Source organism: Fusarium falciforme, chromosome 1 (assembly GCF_026873545.1).
Source record: "Fusarium falciforme chromosome 1, complete sequence".
Taxonomy (NCBI): Eukaryota; Fungi; Ascomycota; class Sordariomycetes; order Hypocreales; family Nectriaceae; genus Fusarium; species Fusarium falciforme.
Genome location: NC_070544.1, coordinates 4,869,640 through 4,893,780, shown reverse-complemented (window position 1 = coordinate 4,893,780; position 24,141 = coordinate 4,869,640). Strand labels below are relative to the sequence as shown.

Sequence of the window (24,141 nt, the reverse complement as noted above, 5' to 3'; positions counted from 1 at the left end):
CGATGGCCCCAACTCAACAACCACAACGAAGCGTAATTGGTTTAGTGGTAAAATTCTCCGTTGCCATTCGAGTAACGTCGGGGAGCCCTGGGTTCGATTCCCAGATTACGCATTCCTTTTTCTTTTTTGCCATCCAATCCATGGCGGTGTCGATGGTTTCTTTTTGTACTTCTCGCGCTGGGAGTGATGGCGCTCATGGCTGCGTGTTGGTGTTGGCTCAGGCGTGATGGGCTCTGTCGAACAAGCCCCCACCCGATCCCAAATCATACTCGACACTCGCTTCTTGACAGCAATCATGACTTGGACAGATCGTTCTTTCTTTTGACTTGCTCATTCTTTCTCGGGTATCCCTAACTCGGTAAACAGGTTGGTCGCCTCGCCCTGGCCCTCCCCCTCAAGCCCCTTCTCCTTGATGTGCTTCCAGAACTTGCTCAGATGTCTTGTTCCAGAGTCGCAGAGGATCGTCACGACGCGACTTCCCGGAGGAAGAGTCATGGCGGTGGCGACGGCGGCGACGCAGTTGACGGAGCTGCTGCTACCGACGAAGATGCCGTCGTGCTCGACGAGCCACCGTGCCATCCGGCATGCCTGTTCATCCGTCACACGCACGGCGTCGTCAATGAGCTCGCGGCCCGCCTCAAAGTTCTCCGTCAGTCGTGTAATTCCAATGCCTTCGACCATGGTATCGACCTGTTGCCGCCGACGGGTGCCCTCGCGCTCTGTCGACGAATACATAACACCATGGCGGACCTTGTTGTATAAGCCACTGCCCTGCGGGTCGGCGAGGACAATCTTGAGATTTGTCGCGTTCTCTTCCTCCTTGAGATACTTTGCGACGCCAGAGACGGTACCGCCAGTTCCTGCGCCGGCCACAAAGGCATCAATGTCGCCGTTGGTTTGCCGCCAGATCTCGGGTCCCGTCGCGTTAAAGTGTGCCTGCCAGTTGGCCTCAGACTCGAACTGGTTCGCAAAGAAGCCCTTGCTGCCGTCATTGGCCTTTTCGGCGTGCTCGACAGCCCGACGCCGGGCGAGGTTGACAAAGTGATCGGGGCTGGTAATAGGCGCCGGCGTCACTCGCTCGACCGTTGCGCCGAGGTGTAGAAGTAGATCAGACTTTTCAAGGGCCATGTCTGAGGGCATGCAAATGTGGGCGCGGTAGCCCTTTGCGCGAGCGAGAGTCGCAAGTGAAATACCCGTGCTGCCAACAGTACCTTCGTAGATGGTATCGCCTTGGTGTGGCGTCAAAAGACCTTGGGCTTCGGCCTCATTGATCATGTTCAGTGCAACACGGTCCTTAGGACTGTTCCCAGCGCCGTTGAGGAACTCGGCCTTGGCCATGATGGTGCGGCCCGTGGCATCGGATAGGGACTGGATCTTGATTAGAGGCGTGTTGCCGATGGTGCCCTCTATGCCATAGGCTAAGCTGTTGCGAGCGACATCATACGGCGACGGTGATGATGGCTCCGACTCGTGGTCCTCGAGGGTGACAGGTGTACCCCAGAACAGACTCGGCCGACGCGAACCCCCCGAGTTTGCGCGGCGCTTACGTTGGTACCGACGCTCGAGGTCTGGGTAAAAGTCCTTGAAGCCGAGGGTGACGAGAATGCCTGTAGTAAAGGCGAAGACCACGGCGGCCGTGCCGTAGGCCTTGGGGTGATCGCTCAAAGACATTTGCAAGATCTTGGTCTATTGATGGTAAAACCAAGCCTTTTTTTTTCGGTAGGGGATTTTCCCTTGAAGCTAGAATGCCCGCATCGTTGTGGTTGTCGATGGGTGGTCAGGTTGAAGTGAAGATGGAAATTGTTAGCTACAAAGGTGACGAGACTCTGGTGCGTGCGCCCGTGATGTCATGTGGAGCCCTAGTCTTGTACCGGCGCCATCTTCTCGTGATGACTTCAAGTCGAGGTTGTGTCATGATTTTGCTACATTGAAGAGATTTAGACTTCTTTTGGTTATGCCGGAGGCGGAAGTGTCGTGATTGCTTGGCATCGATGTTGTATATCGGAGTCAAGCTACCCCTCCAAGCGTTGAAGGTGAAGCAGAGAGAGACATAAGGAGCTATGGTCTCGTGACATGGACGCTGGTACTGCTGAGATCGCAATGATCCTACTGTAAGTAGTTCGTTGAGGTTCTTAGAGTGTCCTACAAAATCTGGAAACTTGACTAAACTACTACTATGTTTCCATAGTCCTAGAATACCGATAATCTACTCTCAATTAACAAGTCGATCAACTCTTTCGTTAGTCTAAAAGTGGCAACTCTTCGCATGCTCCAACGTTGGCGATACAGCTTCCGCGGTTTACTAACAACCCGAGGTACACCCGGCACGCCGGGCCCACTTTTGCCGATATCTCAGCGTGCTCAACACCACGAAAAGGGCCCTCATGCCGACGATATCCCCAGGCCATCATTGAAGCAATGGACTCCCCCATTGTGGCCCAGCTGTTCCGCCAGCTCTTCCGGCACCGTCCCCGGGGCTGTAAGGGAAACTTCCCCCGCCTGCCCAATGGCATCCGCCCCGGCCCCGGCCGCGCTGCACACCAGAGCCGGATGTACGCCGCTGGCCGTCCCTCGAGCGATCGCGGCATGAAGAAGAACGAGAGTCGATGGCAGCAGCGAACGCACATTCTACCTCAGGATCGGTCCGCAGAGTTTGCAGAGTACCCATATATATCGCTGGCCGAGCTCAAGCAGCGCAAGGAGAGGCCCCGCAAGGTCAAGATGCTGCTCCGGGACTTTATCGACGGCAAGGCTGGCCTCTGCTCCCTGCCTTGGATCAATGGCTGACTTAGAGGTTCCAGACAGTCTGTATAACCCCTCGTATGGGTATTTCTCCAAGCAGGCCGTCATCTTCAGTCCTGGCGAGCCTTTTGACTTTGGCTCCATGCGCGATGAGCTCGAGTTCCAGTCAGAGCTTGGACGGCGGTACACCGAGTTCGAGGACATCCTCGATGATCGTGAGGGCGACAATCCGACACGGCAGCTCTGGCATACACCTACTGAGCTCTTCCGCCCCTACTATGGCGAGGCCATCGCCCGGTACCTCGTCTCAAACTACCGACTCACCACCTACCCCTACCACGATCTCCTCATCTACGAAATGGGCGCCGGCCGCGGCACCCTCATGCTCAACATCCTTGACTATATCCGCGAAGTCGACCCGCAGGTCTACGCCCGAACAAAGTTCAACATCATCGAGATCTCGACCTCCCTCGCCGCTCTACAGAACCGGCACCTTCTCTCCACGGCGGCGTCCCGGGGCCACACCGACAAGGTCGAGATCGTCAACCGTTCCATCTTCGACTGGGATCAGTACGTCCCCTCGCCGTGCTTCTTCCTCGCCATGGAGGTCTTTGACAACTTCTCCCACGACGGTATCCGCTACGACGTCGCTACCGAGGAGCCCCTCCAGGGTCACGTCCTCATCGATGGTGATGGCGACTTTTACGAGTTCTACGTCCATGAGCTCGACCCTGTCGCTGCCCGCTACTTCCGTGTTCGCCATGCTGCCACTGGCGGCGACTACCCCAAACCATACCCGACCAACGCCGCCCTGCGATACCTTTCCACAAAGGTCCCCTTCGCGGCCAACCTCTCAGACCCCGAGTTCATCCCCACTCGCCTCATGCAGTTCTTTGATGTCCTGGAAAAGTACTTTCCCGCACATCGGCTCGTCACCTCCGACTTTGACTGGCTCCCCCAGGCTGTCAAGGGTATGAACGCCCCCGTCGTCCAGACACGGTACAAGCGGCGTATGGTGCCCGTCACGACGCCTCTGGTGAGATCCCCTGACTCTGCCATCCCCCTTATCCACCAAACTGACAGTTCCCAGGTCCACCAGGGTTACTTTGACATCCTCTTCCCCACCGACTTCCGGATCACAGAGGCCATCTACCGAGCCATCACGGGGAAGCTCACTCGCGTTATGTCTCATGGTGACTTTATGCGCAAGTGGGCGTATGTCGAGGACACCGAGACTCGCAGCGGGGAGAACCCCTTGTTGTCGCATTACCGCAATGCCAGCGTTCTTGTGACTGTGTAAAAATACAAACAAACCAAAAGCATGACTTGTAGATATACATCCCGGGTTGGATAAAATATATATATCCCTCTATGGAACCGAATCATCAGCTATGCCCCTTTCATTGTCCAGTTCTCTCATGGCTCATGCACAAGACGCTCTATATCATTCCATTTTGTCTGTCCGAATCCCTAAAATTGCTCCGATTTACAAACATCCATGTCCTCAATGTCCCAAACAGTCATGCCATGTGTTTTACAACTTCAGCTTCTCGCTGAGCCACTTCGTCGCCGTCTCAACACCCTCGTCGAGGTTCTCGGGCTTGGTGCCCTGGCCCTGTCGGGTTGGCTCCTTGCCTCCTGACCGGCCACCGATGACCTCGGACACGGAAGCAGCCCACTGCTCGGCGGTGACGCCCTGCGAAGAGAGATGCTGAAGCTCCAGTTAGTACTTGTTCATGTAAAAGATGCTGTGCAACTCACAGTTCCGACATAGACACCGTGCACAACGGCACCCTCCTCCTTGCTGCCACCAAACAGGTACACAGACTTCTCCTTGTCCTTGCCCTGGAAGTGCTTCACGACCTCACCGACAGCCTTGGCGTTGGCACCGATAGGCAGGCGGCCAACGAACCACTTGGCATCCTCATTGGCCTTGAAGTGCTTGAGGACTGTGTCGAGCGCAGTCTTGGCCTCGGCCTTCTGACGCTTCTTCTGCTCCGCCACAACGGCAGTCGAGATCTTCTGGAATCGCTTGTTGAGCTCATCCTTGGTCAGAGTAGAGATGGTGAGCTGGCTGAGCTCCACAGACACAGCCTTGACCTGGGACTCCTTCTCAGTGAAATCCAGCTTCTCAAGGGCGTCGAGCTTCTTGGCAAACTCCTCAGCCTCACGCTGGACCTGGTGCGCCGCCTCGCCAGTGTAGGCAATGATACGCCGAATACCCTTGGCGATGCCGCTCTCCTCGATAAGGACAAGATCCTTGATCAGGCCGGTCTGCTCAACGTGGGTGCCACCGCAGAACTCGACACTGTACTGGCGCCACTCCACGTTCTTAGGGTCAGCAAGCATCTCGTCAATGTCCTTGCCAATGGACACAACACGGACGGGGTTGGGGTAGGTCTCGCCAAAGACGGCACGGCAGCCCTCAATCTGGCGGGCAAGGTCCAGGTCAACATCCTTGGCGAAGATACGGGAGCCGCGGCGGATATACTCGTTGGACCTATCCTCAATCTTCCTAAGCTCCTCAATCTTGACGCCAGTCTTGTGGGAGAAATCGAATCGCAGCTTCTCGTTGTCCACCAGCGAACCCTTCTGGTGAATATCATCACCAAGGACTTCCCGCAGCGAGTGGTTCAGGATGTGAGTACCAGTGTGGTTGTTTCGGATAGGCGATCGACGAAGCTCGTCATACTCGCAGATGACCTCATCTCCAGAGTTCAGAGCACCATACTCGATGTAACCGCTGTGAAGGATGTAGCCACCAAAGTTCTGGACGTCCAGCACATTGAACTCGGCAACATCGTCAATGACAATTCGGCCGGTATCGGCGACCTGACCACCGGACTCGGCGTAGAAGTTGGTGTTGTCGAGAAGGAGACCGAGGGCGGTCTTCTCAGGAATATCATTGGTCGACTTGAGGAACGACTTGCCGTCGTAGATGAGCTGCACCTTGCCCTTGCTGTCGCCCTGGAGGAACTTGGCATCGTCGTTGGTTCGCTCGACCTTGAGCTGCTGCTCGAGCTCGGCAATCTGGTGGACGTTGAGCTTGGAGAAAGTCTGGACAGACTCCTTAACAGCCTTGCTGGCCTCGCGGGCCTTGATACGAGCAGCCTCGACCTCAGCGTCGTCAATCTCAAGGCCTCGCTCCTCCGCCATCAATCGGGTCAGATCAACAGGGAAGCCGAAAGTGTCATACAGTCGCCAGACAACATCGCCCTCGAGCTTCTTGGAGCCATCCTTGACAGCCTGAGCAGCGTACTTCTCGAACTGCGCCTCGCCGCGATCCAGAGTTCGTGCAAAGGCAATCTCCTCCTCATCAAGAATCTCCTTGATATCTTGCTGCTTCTTAACAAGCTCGGGGAACTGCTCGCCCATCTGGTCGACCAAGGCAGGCAGGATCTTGGAGAAGAAAGCGCCGATATCGGCGTTGAAGTACTTCCTGGCATATCGAACACCTCGTCGCAGGACACGTCGGACGACGTAACCTCGACCGTCGTTGTTGGGGACGGCGCCGTCGGCAATGGAGAATGAGAGAGTTCGAATGTGGTCGGCAACAACACGGTAAGCGGTATCGATACCGTCGACGTCGTCCTTGCCGTACTTGTCACTGTACGGTCGGGCGCCGGTCACCTCCTCGATCTTCTTGAAAAGGGGGGTGAAGCAGTCGGTGGCGTAGTTGGAGACGGTATCCTGGAGAGCAGAAACCAATCGCTCGTAGCCCATACCGGTATCGATATGTTTGGCGGGCAGCGACTTGAGGCTGCCGTCCTTCTGTCGGTCGTACTGCATGAAAACGTTGTTCCAGATCTCGACAACCATGGGGTCGTCCATGTTGACGAGGCTGGCGGCATTGCGACCACCGATCTTGTCATAGTGAATCTCACTGCAAGGACCGCAAGGGCCTTGGTCGCCCATCTCCCAGAAGTTATCCTTCATGTTGCCAGGGAGAATGTGGTCCTCAGGCACGCCAACAGACAGCCAGAGGTCCTTGGCCTCCAAATCAGGCTCCAGCTTCAACTTCTCGTCACCCTCAAAGTAAGTAACGTAGAGACGGGCAGGGTCGAGACCGTAGACCTTGGTCAGAAGCTCCCAAGAGTACTGAATAGCCTCCTTCTTGAAGTAGTCGCCGAAAGACCAGTTACCCAACATCTCGAAGAAGGTGTGGTGATAGCTATCCTTGCCGACATCGTCGAGATCATTGTGCTTGCCACCGGCGCGAATGCACTTTTGGCTGTCGACAGCGGCCTTGAGGCCGGCCATGGGATCCGTCTTGCCAATGGTGCCGAGGAAGATGGGCTTGAACTGGTTCATGCCCGCATTGGTGAAGAGCAAGGTGGGGTCATTGTGAGGGACGACGGAGGAGGAGGGGACTGCATTGGAGAAGAGCCTTGTCAGCGCCTGTTGAGATAGGAAAGGGATGATAAAAAATTGAACAACGGCATTGAGGAAATCTCGTAGAAGAGATTGGGTATAATTGCGAAGCCGTCCGGGGTGGCGAGGAGTGTTGCCCGCACTATCGCGTACCTATCGTGTGGCCCCTCTGCTCAAAGTACTCGAGGAAGGTCTGGCGGACGCGCGCAGCGGGCCACTTGAGCTCGGACTCGGCCATGGTCGAGCTGCTGGAGTAAGACCGGCGAAAGAGGAAAGAGGAAAATCTCCTTGTGGCCTTGGGGATCTGTCGCGCGAATATCGTGGTTGTCGTGTGTCGCGGAGTCGCAGCGACGTTTGTCTGGAGGAGGTTGTAGTTGTGGAGGAGAAGAGGTTGTCGCTGTATTATTGGTGGCGCCGACAGAGGGGAGTGGAAAGTTCTACAAGAACCCGCTGAATGAGTCAAGAGGGATACATAAGGCCCGCGCCCACCCGTGCTCGTCTGGACTTGCCTCCAGCTCCGGGGCGGACAGCGCCGACTCCAACGCCCGCAACCGCTATCGCAACCGCTGAAGCCCGGTACCCGTGCCGCCGCTATCGCAATCCCGTTCCAGGCCGAAGAGGCGCTGCTTCTGCTTCTGCTGCTTCCGCCGCCGACAGTGCGATTGATGTTCACCCACATCAGGGGCGAACTCTTGCCAGACCAGAAAAAAAACAAAAAGCTTTTATACTCGCTCAGGCGAAAAACAGTTCATCCTCGCCACGGGTGGTGGCAGCCGTGTCCTTCTCCCTCTCGTTGATTCGTCTCCGGATGTTGAAGGGTTCAAGGTTGCCCTTTTTTTTAGGCCTTCCAGCGGCGGCGTCCAAGGGGGGGCCATTGACCACTGACTGCCCGGACACCTCCATCTCTCTACTTGACAATCAATCAATCATGTTGCACGGAGCGCAATCTCCCTCCACCTCGGCAGCCCCGGTTGCTACCGACGGCATAGACAAGGCGAGGAGGTTGCGGCGCAAGAGAAAGGCAGAGACTCAGGACAATGAGCGTCTTTCTAAGCGCCTGAGTCTGCTCAACATTGGTACGTTCATCCCATCTTGTCCCACTCTTCCAACGTCCCGGTAGATCCCTGGAGCTAACGTCGCACGCGACTTACAGAGCAGAGCGGCTCTAAGCTGTATGTTCCTGTCGAGGAACCATCAATCCCAACACCGTCTATTCCCAATGTCGCGCCCTCGTCTTCGTCCTCTGCTCGCGAACGGGCAGTTCCCAATGATTCGATGCAACTCGATGACTCCAAGCACAAGGTTTACATCTACAACATCGACGATGAGCTCTCCTCCGACAGCGAAACCGACGATCCCGGGAAGCTCGTCTTCCTCCCAGACATTGAAAAGCACCTGCGCGCAAACCGAATTCCTCCTGCCGTCCTTGCCAACAGCGAGGGCGAACTGGCGGGCATGCAGCTTGTGCTTTACAGTGATCCTAAGTCGCTGACGGTGCCCGAAGACAAGGACAGCGTGCGCAAGGCCATCATAGAGTCGAGGCACCGCGCGAGGGAGCAGCAACGACTAGAAAGGGAGGGCAAGACGAATACACCGAGCGTAGACCGTGACTCGACGAACGATGCGATTGTACCACAAACATACACAGATGACGATCCAGATGCCATGGATGTGGATTAGGACAAGGCGCCGGATCAGCTTACACACACAGATACATATACCCAAGGCGACTGGAGTTTATGGTTATGGGTTTACGGCCAAAGGAGAACGATCTTAGTGTTGTTGTAATTCAGCACAAGGCCGTTAGTGCCTATCTATTTCTGGTATCATAAGCTAGCTCGTTTCCTTTCAATTTGATAGTTTCCCAGCAGCGGCGTTGATAGTCGTTATTTCCTGTCAAGGCTCCAAACCCAAACACATATCGATCAAAATCCCGGTGTATCTGCCCTTATCCATCTAATCTTGTACATGTTTCCGCAGTCTATCTCGCAGGAGGTGGTCCTGGTGGTGCCTGATAATCTGCAGGTCCGTCGTCCCGTCTCTGTCCTTGCGTCGGGTCGATCTTAGAGCCACCTTCGGGAGGCTCTTCGTACATGGGAGGCCGTGACGGATCGTATACCGGAGGAGGCATGTTGTACATGGGATATCCACCAGGCTGCACGTAGTTGTGTCCGTCTGGCCCCGGGTAGGTAGCATAATACGGTTGTGGGTGATATGCGTATCTTGGGTCGACCTGTGCCATCATGCGCCTGCTCACGAAGCACTGAAAGTAAATGTTAGCGTCCGTCGAGATTGACAAAGGGAATCTAGAGGTCGGCTCACCCGGTGGTATGCCAGAGGTCGTAGACCCTTCGCGATCCTCCTCTTTGCATGCCAGTATCCGCCCACGATCCAGAGGGTAAATAGAACGACAATGACGGCGAGGATTGACCACTTGACAATTACTCCCTCCTACTTCAATTAGCATGCGAAACGTTGGGCGCGGTGAATTCGGGCAGCGTCGCCTACATCGCTATACCACCAATAACCTTCATCGTTATCATCGTCGTCAAGACCCCATGATTCCGTGCGATCATCGTCGTCGTCATCTCTGCGCTTTAGAGCGCGCCGCACAAATAGTCTCGCCGGCATGTTCAATACTGGCAATTCTGTTGTATGATGTGTGTTGTGTTGTGTTCAAGTTGTCCCGTCCGAGGTGGGAGGTGCATGCACGCAAGGCCCCCAGGGCAACCAGGCAGGGTGATGGAGTTTCAAGGGCGGCCCCGACGTCGCAGGGATGTGTGGAGGTTGTTTCGAGTAAGCAGCAAACCGGCCGCTGACTAGAAGATGAGATGCAAGAGAAGAGCGACTCAGCGGAGAAGAAAAAAAAGAGTGAAAAAAGGGAACAGAGTTATTTAAGAATCCTTGGCAGCTGCCATGCAAAGCAGAAAATCATAAATAGACTTGCGGTGCGTGCTTTGGCGCACAAAGAGGAGAAGGGGAAGGGGGAGGGATCTCCGTGCAGTCTCTCTCTCTCTCTCTGGGCGACGATCCGTGGCAGGAGGCGTTGCGTATTCAAGTTTCACAGGCCCAAAAGGGGGCCAGGCTGCTTGGCTCACGAGCGCCTATGGACAAGCGGCAAGCCTCGTTGCCCTGCGGAGCAGAAACCCCATGTTTATCACTGCTGAGTCTGGGATCGCGGGGTTCAAGAGTAAGAGAGTCATGCTTACAGTAACTTATTCCATCCAGAGTGATATTTTAGCAATGACACCTAAGATAATTCCATCCAAAGATCCATCGCTTAGGTAGACGATGTCCAAGCCCGTGGCTGGCTGCTTTGTCAAGGGTTGCACAACCGTGAAAGGATTCACGGGCGCTGCCCATTCCGAGCTCAGCCTCTTGCCTTGAAACGTCTCATCCTGCACCGTCTCAGAGCCATTGATCGTGTTACACAAAGGCCAGTCCCCCTCTTTAGCGCCAGTCTTCAGGTCTGTCGGCTCAATGGCAAACAGACGAAAAGAAGGGATGAAACAAGACCCAGAGAATCTATCTTGTCGGTTATCGCATTCCCTGAATTAAGACTGATACAAAATACGGGATTGTTCCGTTATTCAAGTTCTCTCAGGCTGGCCGCCAAAATATCACGTATCAGCAAGTGGCGTGCAACGTACCTTTTCCCACGCCAGTCACGGCGGATAAAGCCGTCCACTAACTCTACTCAAAGACGACATACCAGCCCAGGGTCGAGAACACTGTTTGATGAAAATCGCTCTTGAGTATCTCTTACACAATTCCATCTAGCTTAGAAAATGAACCCAGAAACGCCATCGCTCCAATGCTACCATCAAGAAAGGGACATGCCCGCCACTCTTCACACATCCATAGGTACTTTACAGGCCGACACCTCCCGCAGCCCATCCAGCAAAATCAGGACCATCACGCCCGTTTTCGGGCCTCGGGTTCGGAGGCAATCCTTCCAGGTTTCTTCGTCGAGCGTCCTCGCCCTCCTGATGTGCCTGCTGCAGCCGTTGCCGCCACCAGAGGAGGAACACAAGCGAAAAGGTGATGCCAACAATAAGAAGGCTCTCCATTATTCCATCATCATCGCCCGCGCCTTCTCCGCTGCCCAGCGCGCCGTCGTAGAGATCCTCACCGGCATAGTATTCCTCGTCATACTGCCCGTCATCTTGCAAAAAGTGGTTGATCCATTCTGACAGTGATCTGACCTTTTTCGGTTCTGAAGGCATTGTAAGGATACAAACAGCAACATGATTCAACGGAAGACTTACTGGGCTCATCCTGGATCGAATGGATCGGTCCATGTGTTAAGGTGTTCCAAGCGCTTCGAAGCCGGAGCTTGAACAGACTCAGAGTGACAGGCAAATATGCCTCCTCATTAACTTCCAGCGCATGGTCATAATACCTCTTGGCCAAGTGGAAGTCCTGCACCAATCCAATGCCATTCTCATGCATCCAACCCAGGTTGTATAGAGCCTGGGCGCTTTGCGAATAGTCCGAGGCTCCAGTGTAGCACTGGACAGCCTTGGCAACGTCAACCTCGGTGCCAATGCCATCAAAGTAATAGTCGCCCATCTTGACGAGCGAGTCGACATTCGACTGTCTCGATGATCGAGTCCAGTAGACGAGTGCGAGCGCTGGGTTCTTGAGAAGGCCGCTCTTGTCTCGAGCCACTTGGAGAAACGACGACAGAGCGAAGCGTCCCTGTGTAGAGTCCAACATGTATGCCACGTTGGTCTGCGCCTTCTCATAACCCTGCTCAGCAGCCAGAAGGTATTCCAGGAACGCAAGGTCATGGTCACCGGCTTCGTACGCATCGTTGGCATCGCCCCAAGACGAGACCAACGGCTCAGCCTTCTCAGCAACACTCTTGTAATATGTGAGAGAGGCGCCGCAGAGCTTCTCCCGTCCAACGCCATGGTGGATCATCTCTGCAATGTAGTAATGCGCCTCGATGTTGCCATGTCGCCCCGCAAGTTCAAAGTAGTTATTGGCGATCCTGACGTCCTCCTGGCCGCCCTGGTCCAAATAAAGATGTCCCATCTGGACCATGGCAGCAGGGAAATCCTGATCCGCGGATGCCCTGAAGAGCTCCATGGCCAACTTGACATTTTGCTTTCCCCCGTATCCATGAAGCAGCATCAGAGCGAGACCGTGCTGCGATTGGGCATCTCCTTGCGTGATACCACGCTCAAACCAGAGTCTTGCCCTTGCAAAGTTCTGAGCAACACCATCGCCCCTCAGGTACATCCGGCCAATGTAGCCAGCCGCCTTAGTAGCAATCTTCTCCAGGCCCGGCTTAGGGCTTTCGTGGAGTCGTCCATCTTGCTTCCAGTAGCGGGACACGACCTTGCTGAAGTACCTGAGAGCAATGTCGATATCGGGATCAAGACCCCGCTGGCCCTCGTAGTATATCCTTCCCAAGTTGAACGATGCCTTAAAGTCGCCCTTTTGAGACATCAAATCGAGGTACTCAATCACGTCGTCGATGGCAGCATTCGCGTCGGATCCGTAACTCGGCTTGAAAGCGTTCATACCTGCACTTGAAGCACTTGCCCCTTCTCCATAGATGCCTCCGTGATCATCCGAGATTCGCCATTGTTGTTGGACCCAAGCTCTACCACCAGGAGGACCAGATCTGTGCCAGGCAATAGCCTTGTCTGCCACACTCTTGTAGAATTTCACCGCCGTCTCGCAGTTCTTAGTTGTTCCAATGCCAGCGTGATGCCTGAATCCCGCAGCCATTTCCGCACGAGCGTTTCCGCGAAGGGCAGCAAAGGTGTAGTAGAGGAGCGCCTTTGCTTGATCGCGCTCAACGACATTGCCGATCCCCGTGGAATAGTAGAGTCCGACCATGAACTGGGCCGTCGTATTTCCGTACACGTTGGCGAGCTGGTTATAGTGGTTGAAGGCCACGTCCAAGTTTCTTGGGTAGCTGTAGTTACCAAAGAAGTTTATCTCAGCGAGCAAGTAGAGAGCGTCGGAATTGTTTTGCCGCGCGGCTTGCCCGAGAAGGTCGATCGCATTGGAGATGGAGCCGGTGGCGGAAGAATCGTGGGATTGGGATGGCGAGGTTACAGGGCTCGTGGGGATAGCTTTGAGGATATACCGCAGGGCGGTTCCGACGAGACCTGCCGCCTTTCGCTTTCGACGATGCGAAGGTTGTGGTGCTTTGTTCAGCTCAGCCATCGCTGCATCGACCAGTTCCGCACCTAGAAGCTGTCAGCGTCTTTACGCTCCCTTCTCTCCGTGAAGGCCGACTGTACCAGGTTGGGGAGTATGATGGTGGTTATGGTCAATAACCACATCGGTTCTTGGAGCGGCGACATGTTTGTTCTGACCGCCTCTCTGAACGGGCTGTTCTTTGACCTCTTGCTGGTAATATTTGGCATTCGTGCTAACTCCCAAGGTGGCCTGCCAGAGCACTAACAAAAGGTCAGCAAGCTTGCCAGGTGTCGCGTGTGCCGAGTGGAAGCGATTGACTAACGGAGAACCCAGACGATTGATTGCCTCATCTTGGGCAACTTCTATGTGCCAAAGTTTCGAGCTATGCCGCAGAGCATGGCTATTCTGCAGAGTGTAGATGCGGGCCTGCGGTGTTGTTGTCGCGGGGTGTTCGAATCAGCCGGGAGTTACAAGCTGTCCAGTTGAGGTCGGAGCTTACATGAGGTAATGCCTGTCGGGTATGTGCCCAGATTGGAAAAGCGTGGTGACGACGGCTGACTAATGCGCCACCCAGGAACAAGTTCATCAGGGAAGAAGCCATTGGAGGCTCTCGACTGACGAAGAGTGCAAGTCTACAAGATGGCTGCAGTTAAGATAAATGATCAGTCATGGGAAATTAGGGACTGTATTCAGGTAGAATATGAATTGAGTTGTCAGCGCCTGCACAGTCTGGCCTCGATGCGAATGCCAATGCACCAGTCCAGAAAAGGAGGCTGCGGACGCAATGATGCAGGGAGATGCACCAATGATAGTAGCTATGGCTCTGACGAAGGAAACTCTCTTTTAACCACTCGAGATATTCAAGGCTGAAGCCGCCCAGTTGTGTGGTTCAGACAATGCCGTTGTGCAACTCTCAAGAACCCAATTGATACGTCTGAATAGCACAAGTTGAATAGTTCCACAACCCACAACAGGACCAATCTTCAACTCCACAGTTTCTGCCTAGTTCTGCCTAGCTAGCGGTTACGCCAGGCTTGCTAGTGTCGAAACTACTTCAGCTCCCAGCCACTCACGAAAAGCCCCCAGGTTTCAGTGCCCTGCAGCCTGAACTAAAGTTCCAGTCCTCGACGCGAAAGTCACGGGAAGCGCGTTAATGGCTGGGGTCCGACCGCGTCTCCCGCAACGACGCGCCCCGTTGCCATCGACTCCTGAGGGCTTGCATCACCACTTTAGCTCGGAAAAACCATCACATCTCGTCACATCTCATCACACTGCTTATATCACGACTCGATCCTGCACTTTCTCGTCCGTCTCCATTGTTTCTTCTCCAAAGTTTTGGTGCCAATCAATTTTCACTGAACCGTTTGGCGAGCCCAATTGCCCAGGATTCTTCCCACGCAAGCTCTCCCCAGAGTCCTTCTCCTGCGAGGACTTACCGTGCATCGACCCCTTCCCCATCTCCGTCTCCGTCTCCACATACAACATCTCGTCATGTCGACGCTCAAGCGCAAGGCCGCAGCGGCGGCTGGTCGAGGCGACACCAAGAAGGCCAAGGCCGATGGTAACATTGCTTCATTCTTCGGAGCTGCCCCTAAGCCCGCCGGTAGTGTTGCGGCTGCGCCGGCCGTCAAGTTCGACAAGGCCAAGTGGTTGGGAACCCTTACTGCAGAGCAAAAGGAGCTTCTCCAGCTCGAGATTAATACCCTCGACGACAGCTGGCTGGCCCACCTCAAGGATGACATCACCACCAAGGAGTTCCTGGAGCTGAAGCGCTTCCTGAACCGCGAGACAGCTGCTGGCCGGAAATGGTTCCCGCCCAAGGAGGACGTCTACTCATGGTATGGACCTACGATGCTTGCTTTTGATGTCCCCTTCTGACCATGGAAAATCAGGTCCCGCCACACCAAGTTCAACAACGTCAAGGTTGTTATCATCGGCCAAGACCCCTATCACAACAACAACCAGGCCCATGGACTGGCCTTCTCCGTGCGACCTCCCACTCCCGCACCCCCCTCTCTCAAGAACATGTACATTGCTCTCAAGAAGGACTATCCGTCTTTCGAGCCACCGCCCAACAAGGGAGGACTCCTTACACCCTGGGCGGACCGCGGTGTGCTCATGCTGAATACCTGCCTCACTGTCCGGGCTCATGAGGCCAATTCGCATGCCAACCGAGGCTGGGAACGATTCACCCAAAAGGTCATTGATCTAGTTGTTCAGAAGAGGACGAGGGGTGTGGTGTTCATGGCCTGGGGAACCCCGGCTGGCAAGCGAGTGCAGAAGGTCGACCGAGTGAAGCATCTGGTGCTGCAGAGCGTGCATCCTAGCCCTCTCAGCGCTTCTCGAGGATTCTTTGACTGTGGTCACTTCAAGAAGGCCAACGAGTGGCTCGTATCGCGATACGGACCTGATGGCGAGATCGATTGGGCATTGGCACCAGGTGCTACGACCAAGGCCAAGGTCGAGGAGCCTGAAGCTGTCGAAGAGGAAGAGGATGTGAAAGAGACCAAGAAATCAGAGACCAAGTCAGCAGAGAAGAAGGATGAAGATGATAAGGAGAACGACGCCGAATTTGCTGCAGATGAGGAGGCTCTGGAGGAAGCCCTCGCGCTTGCCGAGGAGGAGGAAAAGCGCAAGAAGGAAGAGTAGAGTATGGGTTTGAGGTTTATCAGAACCAGCGTATTTGTTTTCTTACGACGGCGTTGTATTAGCACTTGGGATCAAGGTTAAGGTATCTTAGTATCTAGGGATGTATGGATAGGATGTAGGATTTGGCATGTAGGAATATTGGTCCCCAGATGATCGGGTCGCTATGCCAGGGATCATGGAAGGATCACCTTCGGGAATCTATGTGCATGGATATATGTAGTTGTAGTATTACTTTTATGGATGAATGATTCCCTAGCCTATCGTATCGAGCTGTTCAAAGACGTCATCCTCTAGTCATCCGAAACCTCCGAGCCAAGCATTGTGCTGTAAACAACATTCGGAGATCAGCGGACGGTGAGAACGGATGGAGGGAGGAAGAGAGCGGGCCGGCCAGACCCAGCAGCCGTCATGCCCGAGGTCAGGGACTTGTTCAGTTTAGGGTCACGGTTGAGAAAAGGGTCCGTGTTGAAGCAATTCCAACCGGCTCAACTCCACTCTTCAGCGCGCGATGCTAGTCTCTCGCCTAGACCTCTTCTCGAAGGAGAAGCCGAAGATCCAGTCTGAGCAAAATGAAATGGCATGATCCCTTCAGCTTCGCCGGGGGCTGAACGACCAAGCGCACGAATGGAGATTTCAAGATGAGTCGAGGTGGAAAAGATCTGAGATTGAAGCACCCTCCCTCATCCCTCGAACGCCTCCCTTGGGATCTTTCCTGTATCGCATCACAAAAAAAGAGGTAACATTAGATCTCCCATGTCAAAAAAAGATTCCATGAGAATGCGGGGCATAGAGGGACGCGCCAGTCATGATCAAGGTTGAGCGTCAACAACGTGGACGAACGGGAACCAACGCCTGAACCATGAGCATCTTGTTTCAGCCCTGGCATACCAACCCAGGCGCGGAATACGGATGAGCAGAAGAGGGATGCATGTAGTTACCTACCGCAAGTAAGTGCCCGTCCCCGCTTGCATGAAGCATAACGACTGTGGAGTTTGGTTTGCGGTTCAACTCTCGACTAGACCGGGGTCATGGATCGAGGTCTGGGCGTCGAGAAGCGGCCGAGTTGGGATGAAGGCTGATGGCGACGACGGCACAGACTCATGCCTTGGACGGGTGGTCAAGGATGTCTGTCTCGTCCTCATCAGCAAGATCGAGGCTTGCTTGCTTGCTTGCTGCCAGGTTTCCGGGCTCTGTATGACCTGCATCTTTGGTTGCCGACGATGTGAGATGGGACACTACGTGTTAGTGGCCACGTCCTGATCTCACTCACGTACATTTGGGATAGCCAGTCGTCGTCTGGCACAGCCCGTCTGCCAGCTCAGCAGCGTCGATCCGAGAGAAAATCCTGAGCGAACAGGCGGCCACCCACGACGCCCACGAATGCCGGCTTGGGTGGGATGAGGATGCGCTGGCCATGCCAACTCACAACTCGGGGCGCCCCACGGATGACCGAGCCACCGGTACGGCCATTGGACAAAGACATCCCGAAAGAAGCCTGGGAGAAGGAATAGATGGGCTATATTTGGGCTTTTTTTTTTTTTTTTTTGCGGGCAGAAACTGGATGTCCCGCCATTGAAAGGTTCCTGGCAGGAGATGGGGTATCCCAGGCAGAGAGGCTGATGTTGAAGATGCTCGCGAACCGGAACGATTTGAATCGGCCGAGTCGAGAGTGGATTACCATCAAGGATTCCTTGAATAGAGATTTTTTTTCGTCTCCTCCAGAGGCGCTACTCATGACGTGGAGAAGAGCGAGCGAGGCTTGGGTTCATCGACGGGCTGAAAGCCCTATCTTAACAGAGGCGCTGATATTGACAAGGGACAGTCCGCCGCCAATTAGGCCACCAGAGGGCGTTTCTCCCGCCCGTGTGAGCGGCTCGGAAGTTTGAGAGGGCGAGGAGGACGCCTCATCGGGTGACTGACGAACTCTTGGAGAGGGCAGGAAGAGGCAATGCGAAACGATGGCGTCGAGCCACCCGAAATGATTGCTGGCTCTGTTGGATCAGTCGCGAAAGAAAAGACGTGAGAGGCTCAGCGCGTCGTCTCGCTTGTCGCTCAGCTCGCGCAAGCTAGAGCTACAGCACCAATTTGGCTACGGCGACGGCGTCCAACCAAGGCGCCAAGGTGACAGGCTTGTCAAGACCGATGCCGGGCCATGGATGAGATGGGGGAGCGCGACCCCTGGTCCATCATCCCAAGTTTCTGAGCGTGGTGGTTATTGACGTCGTTTCTGTAGGCTCTCCTCCTATTTTCTCCTGTTCCCTCAGCCATCGCCGTCATTGTCTGATAGAGCCAAGGCATGAGGGCCGGCATGATCAAAGACATGAAGCCCCTCGCTCTCCCCCATGAACATCCTATTAATTAATTACCTGGCCGCCCGCCCGCCCAACGTAATTAAAATTTCAGGGCATCCAGGAACGTGGCGGTCCACTCCTCTGATGAAGCCTTGACCTCTGGCAGCGGCCCAACCTATCCAATCGCGTTGGTCAACTCTGGTCCAACGGTTACGGTTACCTCTTGTCTTGGCCTCTCACATTGCGAGTAGCACACTGCCCAACTCTTGGGGTCCTTTTTGGCTGCCGCCCATCGCACTTCTTCACCTTGTCCCCTGGAATGGAATGCCCCGAATCTGCTTCCCGAGCCCCTCCACCCTGACCTGTTAGCCTGTTCCTAGAGTCCCTTGGCTTGCGGGCTCGTGGGGTGAGCTGGACTCGGGCGCGGCTTGTCAACCATCCGGAAGGCGTTGTGTTGGTTGACGAAACCTGTACCTGTGCCTGTGCCTGTGTCTGTGTACGTTGGTAATTCTCAGCCTCACGGTTACAGTGGCCCAGCGCCAATATCCGATCAGACGCGAGTATGGATTTGTGATATCATACAGGGCATGATACCAGCTGCCCTCTAATCTCATGCTGCAGCTCAATCATGAATAGTAGAGCAGAATTGAATCTATACAATACACCACAATCACCTCTAGGTTATTCAATCACAAACACAACACACTCACACACAGCACACACCCCTCCCTCCATCCCAAAGTGCCCCTACCCACCCTTGTCGACTTCTTCATGCTCTCCGTCCTGTCATCCCAGCTCAAGAGCCCGAATCCCAATCTTAGTGCTGTTCCCTTCTGTACGTACTCATCCATCCATGATAAACCTGGTCGCGCATCCCCGTCGTCGCCCCTGAAGCGCGCTCCAGCCCAGCCCAGCACAAGGTACGCTGCACCTACCTCCCCCGTTGTCCACAATCCCGTCCCGTCTCCAATCCCATTGTCACCCTCTCTCTCTCTCTTCTCGTCTCATCTTGCTTCTGGTTGGACTCACATTTTTTTTTCCCTTCCTCTCTTTCGATTCACTTTCCATTCTTCCCATAATCCTTCTCTATCCCCGGCCTCGTGCCCCTCCTTTTTTTTTTTCTCCTTCACCCCCGTTGAGCACGTCGTTTCGTTTCGATACCCAGCACCAGCCAATCTCACTGGTCTTGCATCAACCTCCAACATCCGTCAGAGGGGAAAAGGGTCCCCTAATTTTATTTGTACGCCCATATGCCGCTCACGCCCGCGTAGAAACCGTCCCTGAGCCCACCTTCCCTGACTTACACGTCTCTCTTGCGCGCAGGCTCCTCCTACCTTCTCATTCAGCTTCACCATTTCATATCACGATCATCGCCAGTGCAGCAGAAGTTACTGTTAAATCGACCCAACTGCCGATAGACCCTGGCCATATTTTGCAACCGGGGCCTTGCTTTTCCCGCTCTCAACCGGGAAATTATCACCGAATAGCTCCTACCTACAGTACCTGGCATCGGTACACCCCAGCCAGAGCATCACCGCCCCTTTATTCACGTCCCGACTTGACGTCGCTTTTGCATCCATTCCTATTCTCTTGTCGCATGGAATCTCCTCGCCACCGCGCCTGACTATCTTCTCTCGCAACTGCTGTTAAGCCGTTGCCCGTCATGGCTGGCCTCCTCGCTCGCCTCAAGGGAAAGGACTCCAAGTCCAAGAAGAAAGCCGCCAACGATCTTGCCTCGTCGCTGCCGCCCAAACCACAATGGACCGATGCCTACGCGCGCACCTCTGTCGAGCCCGAGGAGGTCCACGAGCTGATCCGATGTTGTACTCAAGAGCTCAAGGCGCGAGGTATGTTACTTTTGTCACATGGGATACGCATCCTGCGACTCCTCGTTCCCGTAATGCCCCTCCATGTACACGACATGCTAATCGCTATGCTGTACTCCAGCTCTCGACCACCCCTTTCTCCTGCTCCCATTCCGACCGACCTCCGATCCTAGCGCCGTGCGCTCCTTTATCCGTCACTTTTTCGAGTCTCATGCGAATCTACGCGGTGAACAATTGCTCCAGGAGTTGCGCATGACGGAACCAATGGTACGTAGGTTACGACAACGAGGATTGCGCAAACTAACATCCCCAGGTGGTTTCTGGTGTCGCAAAATGGTGCTGGAGTCGAATTCAGGGGGGCATTGTTGGCTGGGATGCGTATGAGCTGTTCAAAGTGGGAGAAATTGGTATGTGCTTTCGCATGGCATGACGTTAACGACAACTTCAAACGGCAGACCTGACCCTTGTCTAGACTCAAACCTGGCCCGAGACTCTTTCAAGACATTCATCCCGATTAGCGTTGAGAATGGCGCCCGTCAGCGCATCATCTTTGACTTCTTCGACCTCATGGCAGCAATTGCTGCCCACGGAAAGTCCAATGGTCTTGGTGGCCGAAAGCTGTCGCGGATGGCTGCATGGTGGGCCTTTGAGCACAAGGATACAACCAAGGGCTTCGAGGGAGGATATGAGGCGTGGCTTCGGTACGTTACTTTGAACAACTGGGCTTTATCGTGATTGCTTACTTGAAACCAGTGCTGCCGATGCGACCAGCCACATGTTCTTCGCTTTCCTCCGATCTCTCTCGCCTGAACAGAATGTCACTGGCATCACCATGCTCCCCATGTCTCTCCAGAAACTGCTCCAGGAAACCGAATATCCTCCCCAGCGACCAGCCCTTATGAGCTCGACTACCAACAAGGTTGTCATGATCGTCGACACCGTGTCTCCGACTCCTTTTGCCCTTTTGCGGAGGGCCAACCACTTCCAGTACCGCGACGAGGACCGCGCATTGCAGGAGTTTTCCGAGTACGAGGACCCCATTAAAGCTTTGACAGATGAGTGTCGTCGAGTGTTGAAGGCTATTGCTGGCGCCAACCAGTCACAAGTATCAAGCTCAAAGCACTCGACCAGTCTGCGTGATGCATCTTGGTCGCGATTTGAGGATATCGGATTCTCTAGTCCTCTCGAGGAGGAAGATGATGACGACGAAAGTGCCTTGGCCCAGAAGCAACCACCACCTGGCCTTCGCAGGACGCCTGCGTCTGGAAACGGCCTCGGAAGACCGACAACTCCCTCATGGGCCGACTTCTTGTCCTCCGGATTTGTCGACGAAAACCAGGCCGCTCGATCCAACCTTCTTCTCCCCCCCGACAAGGTCCTGCCGCCTCTTGAAACGGTGAGACAACGAAGCTCGCAGTCACACCGACCAAGACTTGAGCACGACCGCTCCCTTGAACCTGGTGAACTTGCTAGCATCACCACCTTTTCCTTGGACGATGCATTCTGGTGGGTTTGGATGACCAGTCTCGCCCCTGAGGAGACTGCCGAGCGAAAGTCTGCATTCGGACGATGCGCAATTGTCGAGACGAAGATCACCGGTGGCCGCTGGCTGGTGATGGAGGAGATGGTGGCTGGCGCGGCGCCAGAGCCTCAGGAGGGTGCCTACATCGCAGAGAAGAAGGGCTTCTTCAGCTGGACTCGACGTGGAAAGGGTCTTAGTCGACGGAAGTCAGCTGGAAAGCAAGCTCTCGAAAACAACGTTGGCCAAAATAGCGCCAGCAAGGCCAGCATTGGCCCCGACACTCATGCTAGGATCCAAGCTAAGGCTGCACAGCTTCGAGCAGCTGAACTTCAGGAGAAGAAGCTGGCTGCCCAGCAGCAGTACCAGCGCCGTGGCCGAACTGATGCAGAGCTCATGGCTGAGAAGACTAATAGTGTTCTCACCTTGCAGCCCACCATCATCGGTGAGGCTTCATCAGCACTGAAGTGGGTTTCCAAGTACGACAAGGGAACGATCAAGGACGTGTATATGGCCAACAGCAACGCAGGTCGCGGCTTGGCTGTATCACCTATTCCCTCCGAGGGAGTTAACGGAGATGCCGAGACCAATGGTGGCTCGCATGCTCAAGAGCAGCCTCCTCAGGTGCCCGTTAAGGACGTGCCAACGCCTGTTGCCTCTCCGACATTCGCGCCAGCCCCCAAGGAGACCGTAAGGAAGCCTCTTCCAGTGCCCGACAAGCCCACCGAAGTTGAGCCTGCGCCTGTACCAGCTCCGGAGCCAGTTCAGGAGCAGGTCCAGGAGCCTATCACACAGCTCCCGGATCCAGAACCAGCGGCTGCCCCCGCCCCTCCTCCCAAGAGCGAGTTGCCTCAAGACTTTTCTCGTGAGAACATGGTGTCCCCTACGCCATCAAGCCCTGAGAGCAAGAAGAAGAAGCTGCAGAAGGAGAACAAGGAGAACCGCGGTTTCCGTAAGCTGTTCCGCATGAACCGAAGCTCCAAGCTTCCAGAGAATGCCGGCGCCAACGTGAATGCGCTCCTTCAACGGGATCAGCCCACTCCTGAGCCACACGCTCAACCAACTCCGGCTCGTGTTGAGACTCCAGAGCCTGCGGTCGCCCACGCCCCCGTTCCCCAGCCCGCTCCTGTACAGGGTGATGACTCTGAGCTGCCGACCCCCACACCCGCCGACTTTGTCACGCCTATGGAAGAGCCTGTGAAGCGTGTCGATACACCCCAGAAGAACCACGAGGTCGTTGAGCCAACTATGGAGGAGGCTCAGCTGCCTCCTAGCAACAACTCGACCCCTGTGGAGGTGCAGAATGCTCGGTTCAACCAGGGCCCCCTCGCAGACCAGCCTGCCTTTGCCCCCGACAGTGACGACGAGGATGACGCGACGCCTCCGCCCATCGCTCGAGAGCCCCGTCACTCTCCCCAGATCGGTTCGGCGGCGCAACCTGAGGAGAAGCTGAGCAACACCGCCGGCCCAGGAGTTCAAGATCGATGGGCTCAGATCCGCAAGAACGCTGCTGACAGAGCCGCTCGTCAACCCGACGAGGCACCCCGCCCTGCTCACAGGACCACTGATGGCGACGATGATACAAGTGGAGAAGAGAGTAAGTCAAGACATGTTAGTGTGGCTGAAGTTGATAAGACTGACGGCATCTTAGCTATTGAATCCCGCGTTGCCCGAATCAAGGCTCGCGTCGCCGAATTGACCGGCAACATGGAGGGCACCGCCGGCCCTCAGGCGACTCCGGTCCGCCGCTGAACAACACCATGTCGCAACGATACACCAACTGTTTGACCCTTTGTGCTAGGACTTGGTAAAGCACACTTTCCTATCATGGACATTCCGAGACCGTCCGCCACCATCTGAACCGAGCTTTCATTGCTACGTGGCACATCTACGAGACACATTTCGCACGCCCTGCACACGCCTAATACCAGCCGTCGCTAATCTGTTTTTATGTTTCTTGGGTCTCCCTTGTTTCCTTGTTCTCCTTTTGACACATGATACCACTAGAAGATGGAAGAAGAAAAAAAGCCATGCGAATCTTGACAGCTACAGGAGAGGGGAGAGGAAGAAGACTAGGAAACGGACCAGGCTCTGTTAAGCTGCCTAGGGTCCTGTATTTATTCATATATCTATTCATCCTGAGCAATCTCTAAGAAACTCTACTTCTTTGTGTTCACCTTGTCTATATCCTTGAGCGTTGTTATCGTCAAGTAATGTCCGTCCAAGGTCTTAGCTTATCCTCCCCTAAGGTTGATTCATAAGATATCATAAAATAATCAATGAGATCTAAAATATTGATTCTTTATGCCATTATTCTTATAATATTTAGACAGTTTTAATCAAGGCAGATATGCTTCACAGCCCGCATGCCATCCTTTCTTCTCAATGACGTTGGGGAAACCTATCATCAACGGGCCTAGCTTCACTTATTGTGGCTTCGCTTGTTGTGGCTTCACTTGGAATGTGTAGCTTTCCGTTTCGAGCCTTGAGGCGTTTAGATGGTATCTCTAAACGATTAAACTCCAGCCTAACCCCTGACAAATGCTTCTGATCTCATCTCAGCCAGGCACGGCAGCTTGCG

General features: G+C 54.6%; 8 protein-coding genes across 8 annotated transcripts; 4 read left to right on the top strand and 4 right to left on the bottom strand.

The window, feature by feature from the left end:
• Window positions 1-330: 330 nt before the first annotated feature.
• On the bottom strand, window positions 331-1,671 carry NCS54_00138100 (Cysteine synthase 2; the record flags this gene model as incomplete). The annotated part of the gene is made up of 1 exon (XM_053147010.1): window positions 331-1,671. One exon carries the CDS (start codon window positions 1,669-1,671, stop codon window positions 331-333), a length of 1,341 nt encoding a protein of 446 aa, XP_053002985.1.
• A 747-nt stretch (window positions 1,672-2,418) lies between these two features.
• On the top strand, window positions 2,419-4,042 carry NCS54_00138000 (Protein arginine methyltransferase NDUFAF7; the record flags this gene model as incomplete). Its single annotated transcript, XM_053147009.1, has 3 exons — window positions 2,419-2,746; window positions 2,793-3,778; window positions 3,833-4,042. The coding sequence occupies 3 exons, from the start codon at window positions 2,419-2,421 to the stop codon at window positions 4,040-4,042; spliced, it is 1,524 nt and encodes a 507-aa protein (XP_053002984.1).
• A 234-nt stretch (window positions 4,043-4,276) lies between these two features.
• NCS54_00137900 (Alanine--tRNA ligase) lies at window positions 4,277-7,792 on the bottom strand (the record flags this gene model as incomplete). The annotated part of the gene is made up of 3 exons (XM_053147008.1): window positions 4,277-4,453; window positions 4,504-7,112; window positions 7,267-7,792. 3 exons carry the CDS (start codon window positions 7,790-7,792, stop codon window positions 4,277-4,279), a joined length of 3,312 nt encoding a protein of 1,103 aa, XP_053002983.1.
• On the top strand, window positions 7,637-8,793 carry NCS54_00137800 (Hypothetical protein; the record flags this gene model as incomplete). The annotated part of the gene is made up of 2 exons (XM_053147007.1): window positions 7,637-8,189; window positions 8,267-8,793. Exons 1-2 carry the CDS (start codon window positions 7,922-7,924, stop codon window positions 8,791-8,793), a joined length of 795 nt encoding a protein of 264 aa, XP_053002982.1. The 5' UTR covers window positions 7,637-7,921.
• A 301-nt stretch (window positions 8,794-9,094) lies between these two features.
• NCS54_00137700 (Hypothetical protein) lies at window positions 9,095-9,744 on the bottom strand (the record flags this gene model as incomplete). The annotated part of the gene is made up of 3 exons (XM_053147006.1): window positions 9,095-9,376; window positions 9,436-9,564; window positions 9,622-9,744. The coding sequence occupies 3 exons, from the start codon at window positions 9,742-9,744 to the stop codon at window positions 9,095-9,097; spliced, it is 534 nt and encodes a 177-aa protein (XP_053002981.1).
• A 1,238-nt stretch (window positions 9,745-10,982) lies between these two features.
• On the bottom strand, window positions 10,983-13,625 carry NCS54_00137600 (Hypothetical protein; the record flags this gene model as incomplete). Its single annotated transcript, XM_053147005.1, has 4 exons — window positions 10,983-11,329; window positions 11,382-13,322; window positions 13,377-13,535; window positions 13,598-13,625. The coding sequence occupies 4 exons, from the start codon at window positions 13,623-13,625 to the stop codon at window positions 10,983-10,985; spliced, it is 2,475 nt and encodes an 824-aa protein (XP_053002980.1).
• Window positions 13,626-14,766: 1,141 nt separating this feature from the next.
• On the top strand, window positions 14,767-15,924 carry NCS54_00137500 (Uracil-DNA glycosylase; the record flags this gene model as incomplete). Its single annotated transcript, XM_053147004.1, has 2 exons — window positions 14,767-15,113; window positions 15,168-15,924. The coding sequence occupies 2 exons, from the start codon at window positions 14,767-14,769 to the stop codon at window positions 15,922-15,924; spliced, it is 1,104 nt and encodes a 367-aa protein (XP_053002979.1).
• Window positions 15,925-19,878: 3,954 nt separating this feature from the next.
• Window positions 19,879-23,312, top strand: NCS54_00137400 (Hypothetical protein; the record flags this gene model as incomplete). Its single annotated transcript, XM_053147003.1, has 6 exons — window positions 19,879-20,062; window positions 20,163-20,308; window positions 20,355-20,448; window positions 20,514-20,742; window positions 20,795-23,157; window positions 23,212-23,312. 6 exons carry the CDS (start codon window positions 19,879-19,881, stop codon window positions 23,310-23,312), a joined length of 3,117 nt encoding a protein of 1,038 aa, XP_053002978.1.
• Between the last annotated feature and the right edge of the window lie 829 nt (window positions 23,313-24,141).